Source organism: Lycium barbarum, chromosome 8 (genome assembly GCF_019175385.1).
Source record: "Lycium barbarum isolate Lr01 chromosome 8, ASM1917538v2, whole genome shotgun sequence".
Taxonomy (NCBI): Eukaryota; Viridiplantae; Streptophyta; class Magnoliopsida; order Solanales; family Solanaceae; genus Lycium; species Lycium barbarum.
Window position 1 is genome coordinate 9,877,741 of NC_083344.1, and position 15,361 is coordinate 9,893,101.

Consider the following 15,361-nt stretch of genomic DNA (forward strand, 5'->3'; position numbering starts at 1 on the left):
TGACATTGTGATGTAGCCCTGTGAGGCGATGATATTATGGGTTGCTGTGACAGGTCAGTAGTGCCAGATTACAGGGGAAACTCTGGCGAAATTTTTATAGAATCCCGAGTGTTTAACATTCGAGGACGAATGTTCCAAAAGGGGGGAAGAATGTTACACCCCGAAAATTTTTCCGTTAAGCGTGCAATGAATAGGCTAACAAGGATATAGTGTATACGATGTTGTGGAGACGAGTGGTAACGTTCATTTGATTGGTATCGAGGTGTTGAACAATTGTTAAAATTCATTTTTGCCATTTTTGCACAATCCATTAATGACAACATTATAAAATACAATATTTGCATTTTCTCTTTTTTTTCCCAACTTATTAAAGAGTGATACAACTTCTTCAACAAGTCCATACTTAAAATAACCATTGAGAAAAGTGCCCTAAGTGTATAAATCAGGTACAGACTCCGCAGATAGCATCTCGGCATAAATCTTTTTTGCATCGCCAATTCTTCCAACTTCAAATAAACCTTGCAAAATAGTATTGTACGTAAAGATATCAGGTTTTGTTCCCTTTTGAGAAATTTCACCAAGCAATTGCATGGCCTCATCCATTTTCTTTTCCCTACGGTATCCATTTATTAATATGTTATAGCTAATAATGTCACGTTCAATGTTCTGGTCTTTCATGGAATCAAAAACCCTCTTCGCTCTATTCAGTTGTCCACACAAACAATATCCATCCATTATTGCATTGTAGGTGAATATATTAGGCTCTGCACCGTTTTCGACCATGTGTTTCATTAATTCCTCGGCATCTTCGACTTTTCCTTCTTTGCATAGTCCATCTATCACCATGGTGAAGGTGCGCACATCTGGATAAATATTAAGGTTCACCATCTCAGAGAACAAAGACCTAACCTTCTCCCACTGACTAAGCTTACACCAACCATCAATCAATGAACCATATGTGACTATGTCTGGAGGAATGCCTTTCATCTTCATCACGTTCAAAAGGTTGATAGCAATATCTAAGTTTCCATCTTTACAAAGGGCATCTATAACAATGCTGTAGGTATATACGTTGGGCTTAGCGTTCCCCTGTTCCATTAACCGGAGCAAAATTAATGTTTTTCAAGTATGGCCACTTTTGTTGAGCCCATTCATGACGGTTGCATACATGACTTCATTAGGCTCACAAATATTCTCTCTCACCAACTTCTTGAACAATTCAACCGCATCTTTGACCTTATTTTCAGCAAATAATCCCCTAATTAGGGTCGTAAAAGTTACAACATCAAATGGAATGTCATTCTTCAAGTGAATGGCTAACACAGAAAATGCAGAATCAGCACGATGCATCAGGCAATAACTATTAATGACGATACTCAAGATGAATCCATTAATAGGGATACCCAATTACTGCATTTCTCGAAAAAGAGAAATGACATTAGAGTAATGCTTCATAGTTAGCATAGTCTTAAATAATTTAGAGAAGTCGACAAAAGAAGGAAGACGCTGCATCCTAACCATCTGATGAAAGAGAGTCGCACCTGCATCTAAACACTTGACGTTCTCAATTTTTGTATTTAACCCAAGTTTAGCATTTACTGAAATGGATTTTATTACTATAGGTTGAAGAAAAATCTCTAATTGCAATTGGTGAACAAAAATGAGAAATGGCAAAGAAAGAGATAAATGGAGTATCATTGCAAAAGTAACACAGAGAAATCATCTTCATCTTCAATTCATAAGGAATCTCTTGCAGTGATTTTTGTTTTCCAGAATTACTCCTCTTTACTGAACTGCTGGAAGAATTCTGAGCAGATGTCAAAAGTGGTGTTCGATTTTGGTGGGCCCTAATGTCCACATTCTATTCTATTGTAGTGTTTTATTGTACTCCCTCCCCCCATTTTTACTTGTCTAAAAATACATTTTTACTTATTCAATTTGAAAATATTAAGAAATAGTTTATTATTTTGTACCTGTAAAGGGTCAAATTTACCCTCCAAGTATGGTTTATAGTTTAAATTTACCCTCCATTAAAGTTTGGGATCAAATTTGCCCTTTCCATTTGGATACTTATTATATTTGCCCTTTAATGGATGAAAGTCCACATCACATCAAAAAAAATTGCCACATTGGATTGCCATATCATAAAAATTTGCAGCATATTTATTGTGTGTATTTGGTTAGGGTATAGAGATAGATAGATGTTGAGGGTAAATTTTAACTATAAACCATACTTGGAGGGTAAATTTAAATTATTATTCTCTCTGTTTCAATTTATATGGCATTATTTAATTATGTACAGAGTTTAAAAAGGAAAGAAAGACTTTTGAAATTTGTGGTACAAAACAAGCATTAATTATATGTGGTTAAATTATTTCTATATATAGAAAGATGACATTCTTTTTTGGACAGACTGAAAAGAAAAGTGTGCCACATATTGGGACAACGGGAGTACAGGAGTTATTATGGCTACATAACTTTTAAAGTATGTTATTAATTTCAATCATTAGATCACATAGTAATAATTAGAGGTGATATAATAAAATTATTATTTTATTTATACCTACTTAGGGGTATGTCAAGTCAATACAAGATAAGTAAAAATTTACAGAGGAGTAGTCTTTCATTTCGCACGAAAATTGTCAGCTTGATTTTGTATATGTTGCCCTGTTTTGATCAAATAGTTTGGAGTAAATGTTACACCCCGGAAATTTTCCCGTTAAGCGTACAGTGAATAGGCTTACAAGGATATAGTGTATACGATGTTGTGGAGACGAGTGGTAACGTTCATTTGATTGGTATCGAGGTGTTGAACAATTGTTAAGAAGGTCCCGTAAGGATCGGAGATTAAACGAAGTGACAAAATAAGACTCAGTGAACTGGCGAATTATACGGTAGGTTATACGGACCGTAAAATGGTTTTACGACCGTATAATGAACCGTTAAAGTGTCACAGAAAGAAGTTGAGGAAAAGTGGGTTTTACGGTAGATTATACGGACCGTATAAATTTATACGGCCCGTCAAATGAACCGTCAAGTTGACACAGAAACGGGTGATCACTGAGTCAGTTTTACGGTCAATTATACGGACCGTATAATGGCATCGGGACTGGTTTGTATTTATAAAAATATGATCCAAGTTCATTTTTATTATTTCCCCTTCTCACTACACGACCCAATCTCTCTCTAGAAACTTCCAAACACTTCCAAACCAAGAATTCAAGTGAAAATCAAGATCAATAACACCCAAATTCATGAAATCAAGAGTGTGAAACTGCTCATAGTTCATCTAAGTCAAGGAATTCCAAAGAAGGTGGAACTAGGGTTTTGTCTAAGTGAAGAATTTCAACTCAAGACTTGTTCAACCATCATCCAAGGTAAGTTTCATGATCATTTCATGTTGTTTAAGGTATTGGAAGACTTAGATACTTGAAATGTAGAAGAACATAGAAAGTGGGTCATTACTGAGTGAATAGTGACATAATTGAATGATAGTGGAATTGAATCATGAAAGTTGAAGAGTTGTGATTATGAATACGTTATAATGATGTTTATATCATGAAACAAGTATTAAATGCGTGAAAACACAAAGATGAGTTATAAGGAGAAATATGGGAAAATTGGCGGAAAATGGTGGATTTTGCTAAATATACATAAATGATGATTGTTGATTGTGATATTGTGAGTAGTATTGTGAATGTTGGGAGTTGATATAGAACATGGGAAAAGTAGTATAAACAAAGGAAGTGCTGCCCAATTTTTCCTAGAATTAACGATGCGTTCTTGTAGTCAATTAACTAATGTTAATTCGAATTCTCTCATGAAGGTAACTACGTGATATCGAAGGAGAACAAGTGAGCGATAGCCTAGTTAAACAACCAAGGTATGTGAGGCTAGTCCTTTCCTTCTAATGGCATGAATCCTATAGCATGAATTCCTTTCCTCTTCATGAGTTCCCATTTTCCGGAAAGTTCAAAGCCTATATTCATAAATGTCTATATAAGATAAGAGATACGGTATGATGATGCTATAATGATAATGATGTTATTTATTGCCTACACTCACCTTATGTGCTAGTTCCTTCAAGGTGAGGCAGAATGTCAGTAATGGCTACATAATGGGATCAGGGGATCACGACCTTACGTCACCCCGATAGAGTAAAGCTGATCTTGAGCCTTATGCACGTACTATGATAAGATAAGCATATGATGATAAGCATATTACTATAAGTATTTTATAATGAGCATGACATGAGCATTTCACACCGTGCCTAGTTGGCCGGGCAGTCACCGCCTAGGCGGGCAGCTATACGGATACACCATGACCTTTTGGCATGGGCAGACACCACTAGTGGGCAGCATGAGATGGTACCCCGGACACGGGAGGCCTGGACGCGGGCTAATGTTATTGATTATCACACCGTTCCGACATGGACGGGCAGCTTGCATATTATGCATATATGACATGATGATGAGTATGAGTAAGACAGCATGCATTACTTCCCTTATGATTGTCATTCAGATCCAGATGTTTCATATTGATGTTCTCATTATATTATTGATGTCTTTCTTCATTGTTTATGCCTCTCATACTCAGTACAATATTCGTACTGACGTCCGTTTTCTTTGGACGCTGTGTTCATGCTCACAGGTAGACAGGGAGGTGAGCTTGGCCCAGATCCTCAGTGGGTGTTAGCTGATAGAGAGCACTCCATTGTTCAGAGGTGCTTATGGTCATTCTTTTGGCATATGCATATTTTGGGCACGACGGAGTGTTGTTCCGTCCATATATACAGTATGTCAGTAGAGGCTCGTAGATACGCAGTGTGGGTTAGATGGTCTCACAAGATGTTATTATATATATATTATTTTGATGGCCGAGAGGCAAATGAATATAAAGCATTTATGTTTCTATACAAAATATGTCTTCTTATACTTTCATGTATAAAAATTTGCAAAAGAGCATTAAATGAGTAAGATGAGTAGTAGAGCGAGCGGTGCTCGGTAACTAGCTCCGGGTACCCGTCGCGGCCCCTAGTTGGGTCGTGACAGTAAATACTCAAAAGATTACTCAACTTTGAGCAATTATGTAGCAAAGTCATTGAACTTTGTTACATATCAATAAGGCCTAATACATAAACAGGCCATCAAATTTGGCTTCAGCTAGCAAGTATGCCCTCCAACATTGGGTGTGCACAAGTAGGCACCTCAACTTGTATAAAGTTGAACACGCAAACACAAATGCTGACGTGACACATAAATATTCGAGGTGTACTTTATACAAGTTGAGATGTCTAGATGATCATTTTGTAAGTTAGAGTGTTCAGCTGACAAAATGGAGACAAGTTGAAGTGCCTACTTGTATACACCCAAAGTTGGAGGGCATACTTGCCAGCCGAGGCCAAATTTGAGGGCCTGTTTGGGTATTATACCTATCAATAAAATCACTCAACTTTAGCCTTTTCTCTCATAAAATCATTCAACTAGATGTGTCATCAGAAAAAATCTGACATGACAATATTAATCAATAGTTGAGTTGTAACATTATTAAAGGAAAAAAAACAAAACAACAGGAGGTGCATTTTAATCGAAACTTGCAAAAAATAAAATATAATTTTATGAATGATTATAGGAAGTTTTTTTTTTGTTTTCCACACAATATTTGATATCCACTTTGAGATCCAATAATTAACCTAGATTTGAGTCGGAAGCCTCACTTTAGAGGTGAAACGCTCTCTACCAAAGGTGATTCAATTCTCAAAATTTGAACATGAGACCTTTGATCAAGTGTGTGAAGCACTTGCCATCCTACATACTATTAGATTTTAATACTAATAGGATGAAAAGAACTTGAATTAGCTACGAAGTTTCTCACTAATCCGTCGCTAATTGTCTCTTAGCCAACAGAATGTTATGATAATCCGTCACTAATCCGTCGCTAAATAGGATTAGCGATGGATTTGTAGTTTAGCTACAAAACAATTTCGTGGCTAATTCATGTTTTTAGTAGTATATAAATAAGAAATTAACCTACCTGTAAGAACTGCAATTTTAATGGTATTTCTCTATATTTTCCAAGAAAGTTCCTATATTACCATCTAGCTACAACTCATTCCTTTACTAATCTAAACAACGACTGTGAGATAAAGTGAAATTGATCGAAAGTAAATTTTGTAATGGTAATGTTTTGGATAGTATATTGATCTAAATGCTAATGGTAATGTTTATGGAAAGTGGATCATTTCCTCCCCTAAATGAGATAATTTTATTGATAATTTAGGTGGGTACCTAATGACTTTCTTGAAGATGTAACAATGCATGTTGATATATGGGATAGTAACGACTTATATAATCAATTATTACATTTTTTGACACGCGTCTTTCTTATTCTTTGTAATTGGGTGTTCAACTATTGATTGAGCTTTAGCACATATTTCTTAAGAATTGTTGATATATGATCTTATTAAAGGTTTAAATTATCTTATTTAAGGCTAACCATCCGAACTGTCCCATATTTGTTGCAACCCACATTTCACTTTCTCTGTTTTTTTGTTTCTCTATTTTTTTTTTTTTGTTATCTTTATACAATGAATATTTATATTTTTTTCACAAAAACGTTCTTTCGATAATGCTTGTTTGAAGGGAAAAATTATCGCTCAACTTTTGATTGCTATTTTGGTCTTTCAACTTTTAACTTTTAGATTTCACACTTGTAGAATAGTACAAATAGATATATATATATCATAGAAATAACTATTGCTTCTGTTTATTTTAAATAACTCAATTCAAATGTATGATTACTCATCAATCAACATCAATAATAACTACCTTTTTCCATTAATTTGCTTAACAAACTATTTGGCATGTACAAAGGCTTTGATTACTTCCTGCAGCAGCACAAGTACAACTATGAGGCATCTTACTTGCTGGCCAGTGAAATAGAGCCAGATTGCCACAACTAATGTTAGTACATGTGTCATTAGCCGTGAAGGTTCCAGGGCAAAATTGCTGACCTGATATAAAAGAATGAGAATACTCATATTAATCAATACGCCTAAAAAGATGAATGATGACAATAAACATTCAAAGACATACTTGTAGAAAAATAATAATAATTGCATATGTATTGAAGAAGAAATCATACCTAGCGAAGGGTCAAACAAAGTGAAAAATAATGCCATAGAGAAAAGAAAAAGCATAATGCAGCTCTTCATGTTTTTTTCACTATTGTACTTTTGTATGATATGAAAGTACTCTTGTATGATATGAAAGTACGAATTGTTGATGTCATTTAGGACTCTTATATAGGGCTTGAATAAAAATATGAAATTATGGTATCAGCTAAAATAAGGCTAGTAAATCTATAATATTTAAATTACTTGCTAAAAATTACAAATGAAATTATGGCATTAGTTTAAATCTGGCTAGTAATCTTTTAACAATTAAATTACTTCCTATATATTAAATAACGCTAGTAATCTTGTAATATTAAGTTACTTGCTAAAAAATAAGACACAATGTCAATCAAGTACCTACCTATATAATTTTGTTTTTGGTAAGTATGCCTATATAATATTATATGTTATTTAAGTGGATTCTTGCTTTTTGTTTAGACAGAATACCTCCGGGCTCTTTTGAACTTGGCATCTTTTATAAAGTATCATAAATGAAGATAAAATCTTGAGTCTAAAGTTCCTAGATTCTAGAAAAATGAATTTAATGAGTTTTAGATAAATTATTTATATATAATAAGCGAATTGTTTAACACAAATACAAGATACAGGACAAAGCTAATGAGTAATTTAATGGTAGATAAAAATGATTAAATAGATTTTCGCGGAGAAGGGGGTATGAAAACAAAAATAAATGATAAAGAAGAAAGGGATTTATTTTTTAATAAAAAAAGACCGCAAAACAAAATAAATTAAAACAGTGGCATGAGCTCAATAGCATGTGCATTTCACTTGTTGTGCCAAATCAGTGTGAGGTGTTTACTTAGGTATATATTTGATATAGTTGGAGTGTCTAATAGGAATTTTTTTTGTTGAAGTGTCCAAATGAAAGATGCAAACAACTTTAGGCGGTCGCTTATGACTTTAGTCTTGGTTCTAGTATATGAGTTATTCATTTTCTAGATAGCAATCAATCGACTCTAAAGTGTTTTGATTTCAGTGTAGTTAGGATTGATTCTTTTAGATGATTTGGATTTAACACTGCATAGATAACTTATTAATTAATTGGTTGATTATAAGGGTCATCAAGCCGTCTTAGCTCAGTGGTAGAGCGCGGCTTTTAACCACGTGGTCGTGGGTTCGATCCCCACAGACGGTGAAAATGCTATTTTCACAAATTATACCTGCTTGTTATTGAGGCATTGTTGTTGTTGTTAGGAAATCTTTATGATTTGGTATGAGTATGGAATCCAAATTAACCTTGGATGCTTAGCTTAGTTCATAATGTTTATCAACCAATGTCTAATAAAGTTTATTGGACAAAATCATCAACAAAATAAATTGAAATCTCAAACAAATGTCAGATAAACCGAAAGGCACAACCTAACACCTAGTTCATGATCTTCATCAACCAATTTATAATAAAGTTCATTAAGAAAATGATCAACATAATAGACTGAAATCATCAACAAAATAAATTGAAATCCCGAACAAATGCCTAATAATCTAAAATGAAAGTGTAACCTTTTATATATATCCATGTATTTTGGATTTTAGGTAAGATTGGTTTAAAATTGTAGCAATTTGTATATCCAATTTTTTTAAAACATAACCCTTATCCGAACAAAATATCCAAAATATGAAATCTGACCATCCGAATAGTGTGGATTGATTCGGATTGTCGGATGTATCCGAAACTGATTTTTTTTAAAAACAACTAAATTAATTTAGTCAATTTTTAACAGTTAAAATTGAATCAAACCAAACACTACACAAGGTTATTGATTTGAATTTGGTCAATTAGTGGCATTATCATTGTTAACAATGTTCATGATTCGGTACTTCGGTTTGATTGATTTTTGGTTAAAATCAATATTAAATTAATTAAGTCATATTTTTAATAATTAAATCAAACCAAACCAAGCATTTCAGAAGGCTATCGGTTGGGTTTAGCTCAGTTTAGTTTGATTTTTTTGTTTTATATTTACAAACATTAAAGTCTTACTAACAACTAGTAATTTAATGATAATTATTGAGACCGGTCATAATGAACTGGCCAAAATAAAGTGTCACGACCCAAATTCCCATTTGTGCCCTGAGAGCTCCAAACCCAACCCTTAGGCAAAACCCCAAAACCATACAAGTCAAGATAACATTAAGTAAATGCGGAAGTAGAGTCAAAATAACCAAGGTACTTAAGTCTTAATCATATATAGATAGAAATATGTCTAAGTCTGACACACTCCCCAAAACGTGGAAGTCACAAGTACAAATCCACTAATACGAATACAAGTCTGAATCCAAAATCGTGTTTGGATATTTTGACTATTTTACCCCTATTGACCCTTCCCCTAGCTTCATTAGAGTATTTTTGACTTGTGAGGATAGGTGGAGCGGTTCCCGTGGTATTCAGATGAGATTTGGGTGAGAAAATGAGAATTGTAGAAGTTTATAAGTGTTTGATTGACCAAAGTCACCATGAGGGTAAATGAGTCTCTTTGGTAATTTCGTCGATTCCATTAGGTCTGGAATATCTATTATGACTTGGTTGGGTAGTTGGTTCAGTTCCCGCGGGCTAGGGGGTATTTTGATCATTTTGTTGGAAATCCAGTTTTAAGGGATTTGGAGTTGACCTCGATCAACACCGTGTCAAGATGGCCTCTTTTGATAATTCCGAAGGCGCGAGTGAGTCGTAGCGTAGTTTAGGAGTGGTTTGCATATTTGGTTTAGGTTCGGGAGGTTCCAGATAAGTTTCGGGTGTCGGGCCTAAGTTTGAACTAGAGTTGGAATTGCGAGTTTCTGGTGTCTCGCACCCACGAGGCCACAACTGCGTGTGGTGGGCAGCTGGTGCGAGGAAGAGAGATTTTGGGCGGGCCGCAGCTGCGACTTTCAGCTCACATGTGTGCCCCCTTTTGCAGAAAAATGGTCGCACCTGCGTCCTTGGATATTTTATTGTTTCTCGCACCTGCGAGGGTCTGTTCGGAGATGCAAAGTCCGCTAGTGCGGAAATATGAGCTCAAAATCGGAAATCGCTGGTCAGAATTCATTTAAGACCTCATTTCGAAATTAGACTTCTCATTCACATATTTGGCATTTGGGAGCTTGATTTAAGGTAATTTTGAGAGATATTGCAAGATTCATCTATTGGATAAGTTCCTAATCTTTGTATTTCGATTATATCATGGATTATTGAGAGTTTTCATGCTAGAAATCATGATTTAGGAGTGGGAAATTAGGGGTTTATGAACCCTAGGCTTGAAATAAGAATTTCTTCAATTAATACGAAACTGATGTTGGATTTGGTTGGTTGTTGGTATCTAGACTCCATAGATGATTGGTAAACTAATTTTGGGTTGAATTTCCTATTTTGCCCTTTGTGGCTCGGAATCCTATTTTGGGTGACTTTTTGGGTTCAGAACTAAAGTATACTAATATGGGTATCAATGGATTGGTATGAATCCGTAGAATAATAATTTGACCTAATTGAACCAGATTTTACAATAAAATTACGGTTTTGACCTTCAAGTTTGGAACGGGGTTCTGGGGTTGACTTTCTAGACCCGAATCATTTGTAAGGCAATATGGGTATCTATTGACTCGTATTCTCATGTATAATATGTGTTATAACAGATTGAGATAGTTCGGAGGCTCTATGGAAAGGCAAGGCTCTACTGTGATTATTGTGATCTTATTTCAAGCATATTGAGACTATGAACCTTAAGCGTCATGGCTGGTTTAAATTGGACTAATAAGAGGGGATAATTAGGTAACGAAAGGGGGTTCCGATACTTGTGAGGTGAAGAACACTTGTATTGGGTATCAGTGCCATGATAAGGGTATTTGTGCAATTTCAATCGTATAGTCCGGTCTGAATGTCACACTTTGGGAATTAACTGATAGCATAGATTGATTTGTGTCTGTGATTGGGATATGAGGTCCCTTATTTACTATCTATATGCTTATTACTTGTCTCATTGTGATTATGTGTTCTTATCACTCCTAAATACTCATTTAAAAGTGGAAAAGAGCTAAAGATTGATTCTGTATTGCTTAGATTGATTTCTTACTACTGTGCGTGCCATATTCATGTTGTTTATTGTATCTCATAAGCATTTGAGGATACATATGTAAGGTCCAAGGGTAAATGGTTCCAGATGGAGTGATGCTACTGATATGAGCCAGATTGGCCAAGTGAGAGGTATTGTGAGCCTACGGGCTGTGTTGTATGATTTGGAAGCCTAAGAGGCTAGGAAACCCGAAGGCAAATAATTCCAGGTTGGTATATGGATCAAAATTGATAACGTTCAAATCCACTTGTCAAAGAGAAAGTGTGCACGGTCGTCGCAACATAATTTACCCAACTATGAGTCGGGGTCGAATCTATAGGGAACAATATAAAGGTGATTTAAACAAGTAAGGAATTATCACTAACTAAGCTAAGCCAAACACTTTTTCAATATTTGGATTGTTGATTTAAAATCTAACAAAGATAAAACTAACCTAGAAATCAAGTAAAATGACCAATGGCCTCACAAGCAAAGGAAAACAAGAGAAATTACTCTCAAGTAATGATCCAATGTATTTTACAATTTTACAACTATGAGCGGGTTTACATTAATAGATAATGATTTCTAAAATCTCATTGAAAGTCTCTCAACCAAATCAATGAATTTTACTCTAAGCTTTCTCAAGCCTTAGAGTGTGATGTTAAACACAATCAATTCAACCTCAAGTTAACTATCCTATCTCTAGCTCAAGTTATTAGATGGATCTAATGACCCAAATCCTTGCTATCTAACTCTTTTCCTAACTTTCACTTTCTTTCTCAAGCAAATTAAAAGTACTTAGGCACAAATAATGTTTGCAACCATTAAGAGACATTAAAGCATGCAGAGTTGCTAGAAAAACATTAACCCACTTCATTAGAAATAAAAATTGTTCAATACATAAGCAATACAAGAGTTCAATCCAAAACTTGGACAATGAATATTTTCATAAATAAGATTCAAGTAATGAAATGGAATACTACACACTAGATATACAATACAAGCAAGGATTTGAAGAAAGGGTTAAGAAATTTATCATTCAAGTGCTCCAATCTTCTCCTCCAATGGTGTGGTTGATAATCAACCCTAGCTCCAAGCTTGAAATGTGGCCAAAGATGATAGATATTTTGCCCAAGTCTTGCTTTTATAGTTGCCCAATTTTCTCACATCAAAATATGACCAAAACAGCCCATAAGTTTGGGATTTGCAACTCTGCCCCGTTTTTGCAAAACTGTCAATCGGACAGTTTTGCACAGTTTTTGCAAAACTGTCCAGTTTTGCCATTTCTTCAATTTGGCCGCTTTTTGACTTGTTTTTCACTTGGTTTGATCCCAATTCTCTTTATAACTCAATGTACCTGAGAGAATAGCAATACACACCATAAATATCCTCATATTATCAATAAAGGATACAAAAACTAAGATAAAGAGACTAGAATAAGTGGTGAAATCACCGCTTATCACTTGCGAGTCCCCCATGGGTCACGATTCATTAATATTTGAACTTGTGTGTACTGGGATGGAAAAGGCCTTGCATTGCATTGCATTTCATTATCATATTACCTCATTGACTACTTGGTTATGATTTGCTTGAGTTGTTGCCTTATTTACCTTAAATGCTTAGTTGGAACCTTGACGGACTTGTGGTTTAGAAGGTTTCATCTAGGCTTATAAACTGATATTGTTGAGAGTATTCTGAATATTATTTTTGTGGACTAATTGCGGTTAAGTGTGGAAGTAGTAATCTTAGGCCAACCCTCGTCTCCGTTTTGGTTAGGGTCGGTCCACGATGCTGAGTACACATTGTTTCTCATACTCACGCTACACTTGTTGTGTGCAGATTCTAGTCCTAGCACAAGTGGATCTCGGGATGCTGTCGGCCTTTTGTCACGACCCAAAATCCTAAGTCGTGATGGCACTAGTCCCACCGTACTAGTAATCCAATACAACCATAATTAAAAGGAAATCTAAGTGCGAAAAATAAGGCATACAAGTCATTTCATAAGTCTTAAGAAGCTTAGATAAATAGTATTTGAATAATTATTACAGCTTTCCCAAATATCTGATGTCACATGATAACAAGGACACTAGAATATGAAAAATAGTCTGAAAATACAATAAAGATTATCTGAAGACAGGAGTGACAGATGAATAGAATCTGAGGCCATCTTCGGATCCGGAAGCTCACCCTAATCACTCGAACGAAGCTCTAACGGGGAACCTGGTAGTCACGGCCTTCACTGGTGCTAGGGATCGAGTCTGCACACAAAAGGGTGTAGCAAGTGTAGCATGAGTACAAATAACAACAGGTACTCAACATGTATTGTCGACCGATCCTTTCCAGAATGGAGACGAGGGCTGGCCTACGAATGCTCTAACCACACTTGTGCGCTATTAGTCCAAGTAAAATAGGATCACAATAACAACTAAACCACAACCAGTATACCACCAAATAAGGCAAAGTAAACCAAAACAGTCACAATATCAACACGAGAATGGATAAATAAGATGCAAATACGATGAAATGCAATGCAAGTCCTTTGTTTCCACATCCCGATATATACACGGTCGAATATGAACGACATCGTGACCCATGGGGGGCTCATGAGGCCCATATACCACCGCTCCGGTAGTTTTCTCGGATTGTGGCCTCATCATTTCATATCATATCTCAGTAACCTGTCTTTTAGCCAACCGGGCTCAAGTACCAATATCATGTGCCAATGTCATCACTTGTCCGGAACAAGGTCCCATCAGACTCACAATCGTATCCTCGAATCATATGCATGAATATGTAAAGCATGAATATGGCATACTCCAAGTCATAAGTAAGAATGTAAGCATGGAAACCATCAAAAGATATTCTCAACATCATAAAGGCCTCACATTTTTAGTTATTTTATTACAATGAGGATATATGAGTGATATGCACATAAAAAAACAAGATAGAAAAATATAACAAGAGGCATAAGTACGGGCATCAGACCCCAATCACAATTCCATAGGATCATACTATTCTATCAGTTAGTGCCCAGACATGGCATTCAAACCAACTATACAATTGAAATAGCAAAAATACCCAAACATGATAACCGGTATCCGATGCTAGTGCTCGTCACCTGACAAGTATCGGAACCCCCTTAATTCGCCCAATTTCCCCTTTTTAGGTTAATTTTAATCCAACACACACGACTAAGAAAAGGTACAAGGTCTGAACATGCCTGGTAGTGTCGAATCTCGAGTCACGAGGTCCTCTTGCCATCACTAAAGGACTCCAAACGCACAAAATCTAGTCAAATTCGTAATATACGTTAGAACATGAGTCTAACAACATCCATATTGCTACATATTCCAAAACCCCTAAAATAAGCCCTAAAATTAGGATTCCAAGCCAAAAAGGGCAAAAACAGTAAATCGAGCCTAGAATCATGATATCTATACTTCATAAGACTTATATTCCGAAAATCATCCATAAATAATCACTAAATCATGTTCAATTTCTAAAACCCCAATTTCATAAGTTGGGTTCCAAACCCTTCATTATTACTCCTAAAATTCAACATTCTAAGCATGGATTATGATCTTACTAGGTGGAATAACCAAATTATAGGATTAGAACACTTACCCAACGAATCCTTCTTGATATGCCTTCACTTCTCCTCTAAAAATGCTCTCAAACTTCGGGGTTGTGAATGGAAAGACTAAAGGGTGAACACCCTAAAACCCACATTCTGTTAAGTGATTCCCGCCCCTACCAACTTAAGTTTGCCCCGGCGCACCCACACCGGTAGATGAATCTTTGCCTCGGCAAAGTCCACCAAAATATCCTGGCCCGCACCGGCGGGGCCAGGTTCGCTGGGGCGTGAGCGCTCCTGCGGGGAATTTCTCGCAGGGGCATATTATGCACAACTTCACTAGTTCTCGCTCCTGTGAGCCTCCGCTCGCTGGGGAGTGTCCGCAGGGGCGGAACCAACACGTGCTTGCGCATAACACCAGAAACTAGAAAAATCTAGTTTTGGCTCTCGTTCTCTGAAATCCCGAGACTCTCCCGGAACCTCCCTGACACAAACCAAATATGTAGACACATGTAAAATGCGCTACAAACTCATCCGCGCACTTGAAATTCCCAAAAGAGGTCTTGTTGA

General features: G+C 36.0%; 1 protein-coding gene, 1 long non-coding RNA gene and 1 other non-coding gene across 3 annotated transcripts; 1 reads left to right on the top strand and 2 right to left on the bottom strand.

The window, feature by feature from the left end:
- Positions 1–429: 429 nt before the first annotated feature.
- Positions 430–1,350, bottom strand: LOC132607672 (pentatricopeptide repeat-containing protein At3g22470, mitochondrial-like). The gene is made up of 2 exons (XM_060321760.1): positions 1,204–1,350; positions 430–1,089 (listed from the first exon to the last, which is right to left on the bottom strand). The coding sequence occupies exons 1-2, from the start codon at positions 1,348–1,350 to the stop codon at positions 430–432; spliced, it is 807 nt and encodes a 268-aa protein (XP_060177743.1).
- Positions 1,351–6,809: 5,459 nt separating this feature from the next.
- On the bottom strand, positions 6,810–7,274 carry LOC132604992 (uncharacterized). Its single transcript, XR_009568956.1, has 2 exons — positions 7,144–7,274; positions 6,810–7,012 (listed from the first exon to the last, which is right to left on the bottom strand). It is a non-coding gene; the product is annotated as an uncharacterized LOC132604992 (long non-coding RNA).
- Positions 7,275–8,260: 986 nt separating this feature from the next.
- TRNAK-UUU (transfer RNA lysine (anticodon UUU)) lies at positions 8,261–8,330 on the top strand. The gene has a single exon. It is a non-coding gene; the product is annotated as a tRNA-Lys (tRNA).
- The last annotated feature ends 7,031 nt before the right edge of the window (positions 8,331–15,361 follow it).

Coding starts and splice junctions, on each gene's coding strand:
- LOC132607672 (XM_060321760.1), bottom strand. CDS start 1,350: ATGCATCGTGCTGATTCTGCATTTTCTGTGTTAGCCATTCACTTGAAG. Junction 1,090..1,203: donor TTGAATTGTTCAAGAAGTTG/GTGAGAGAGAAT, acceptor TTAATGGAACAG/GGGAACGCTAAGCCCAACGT.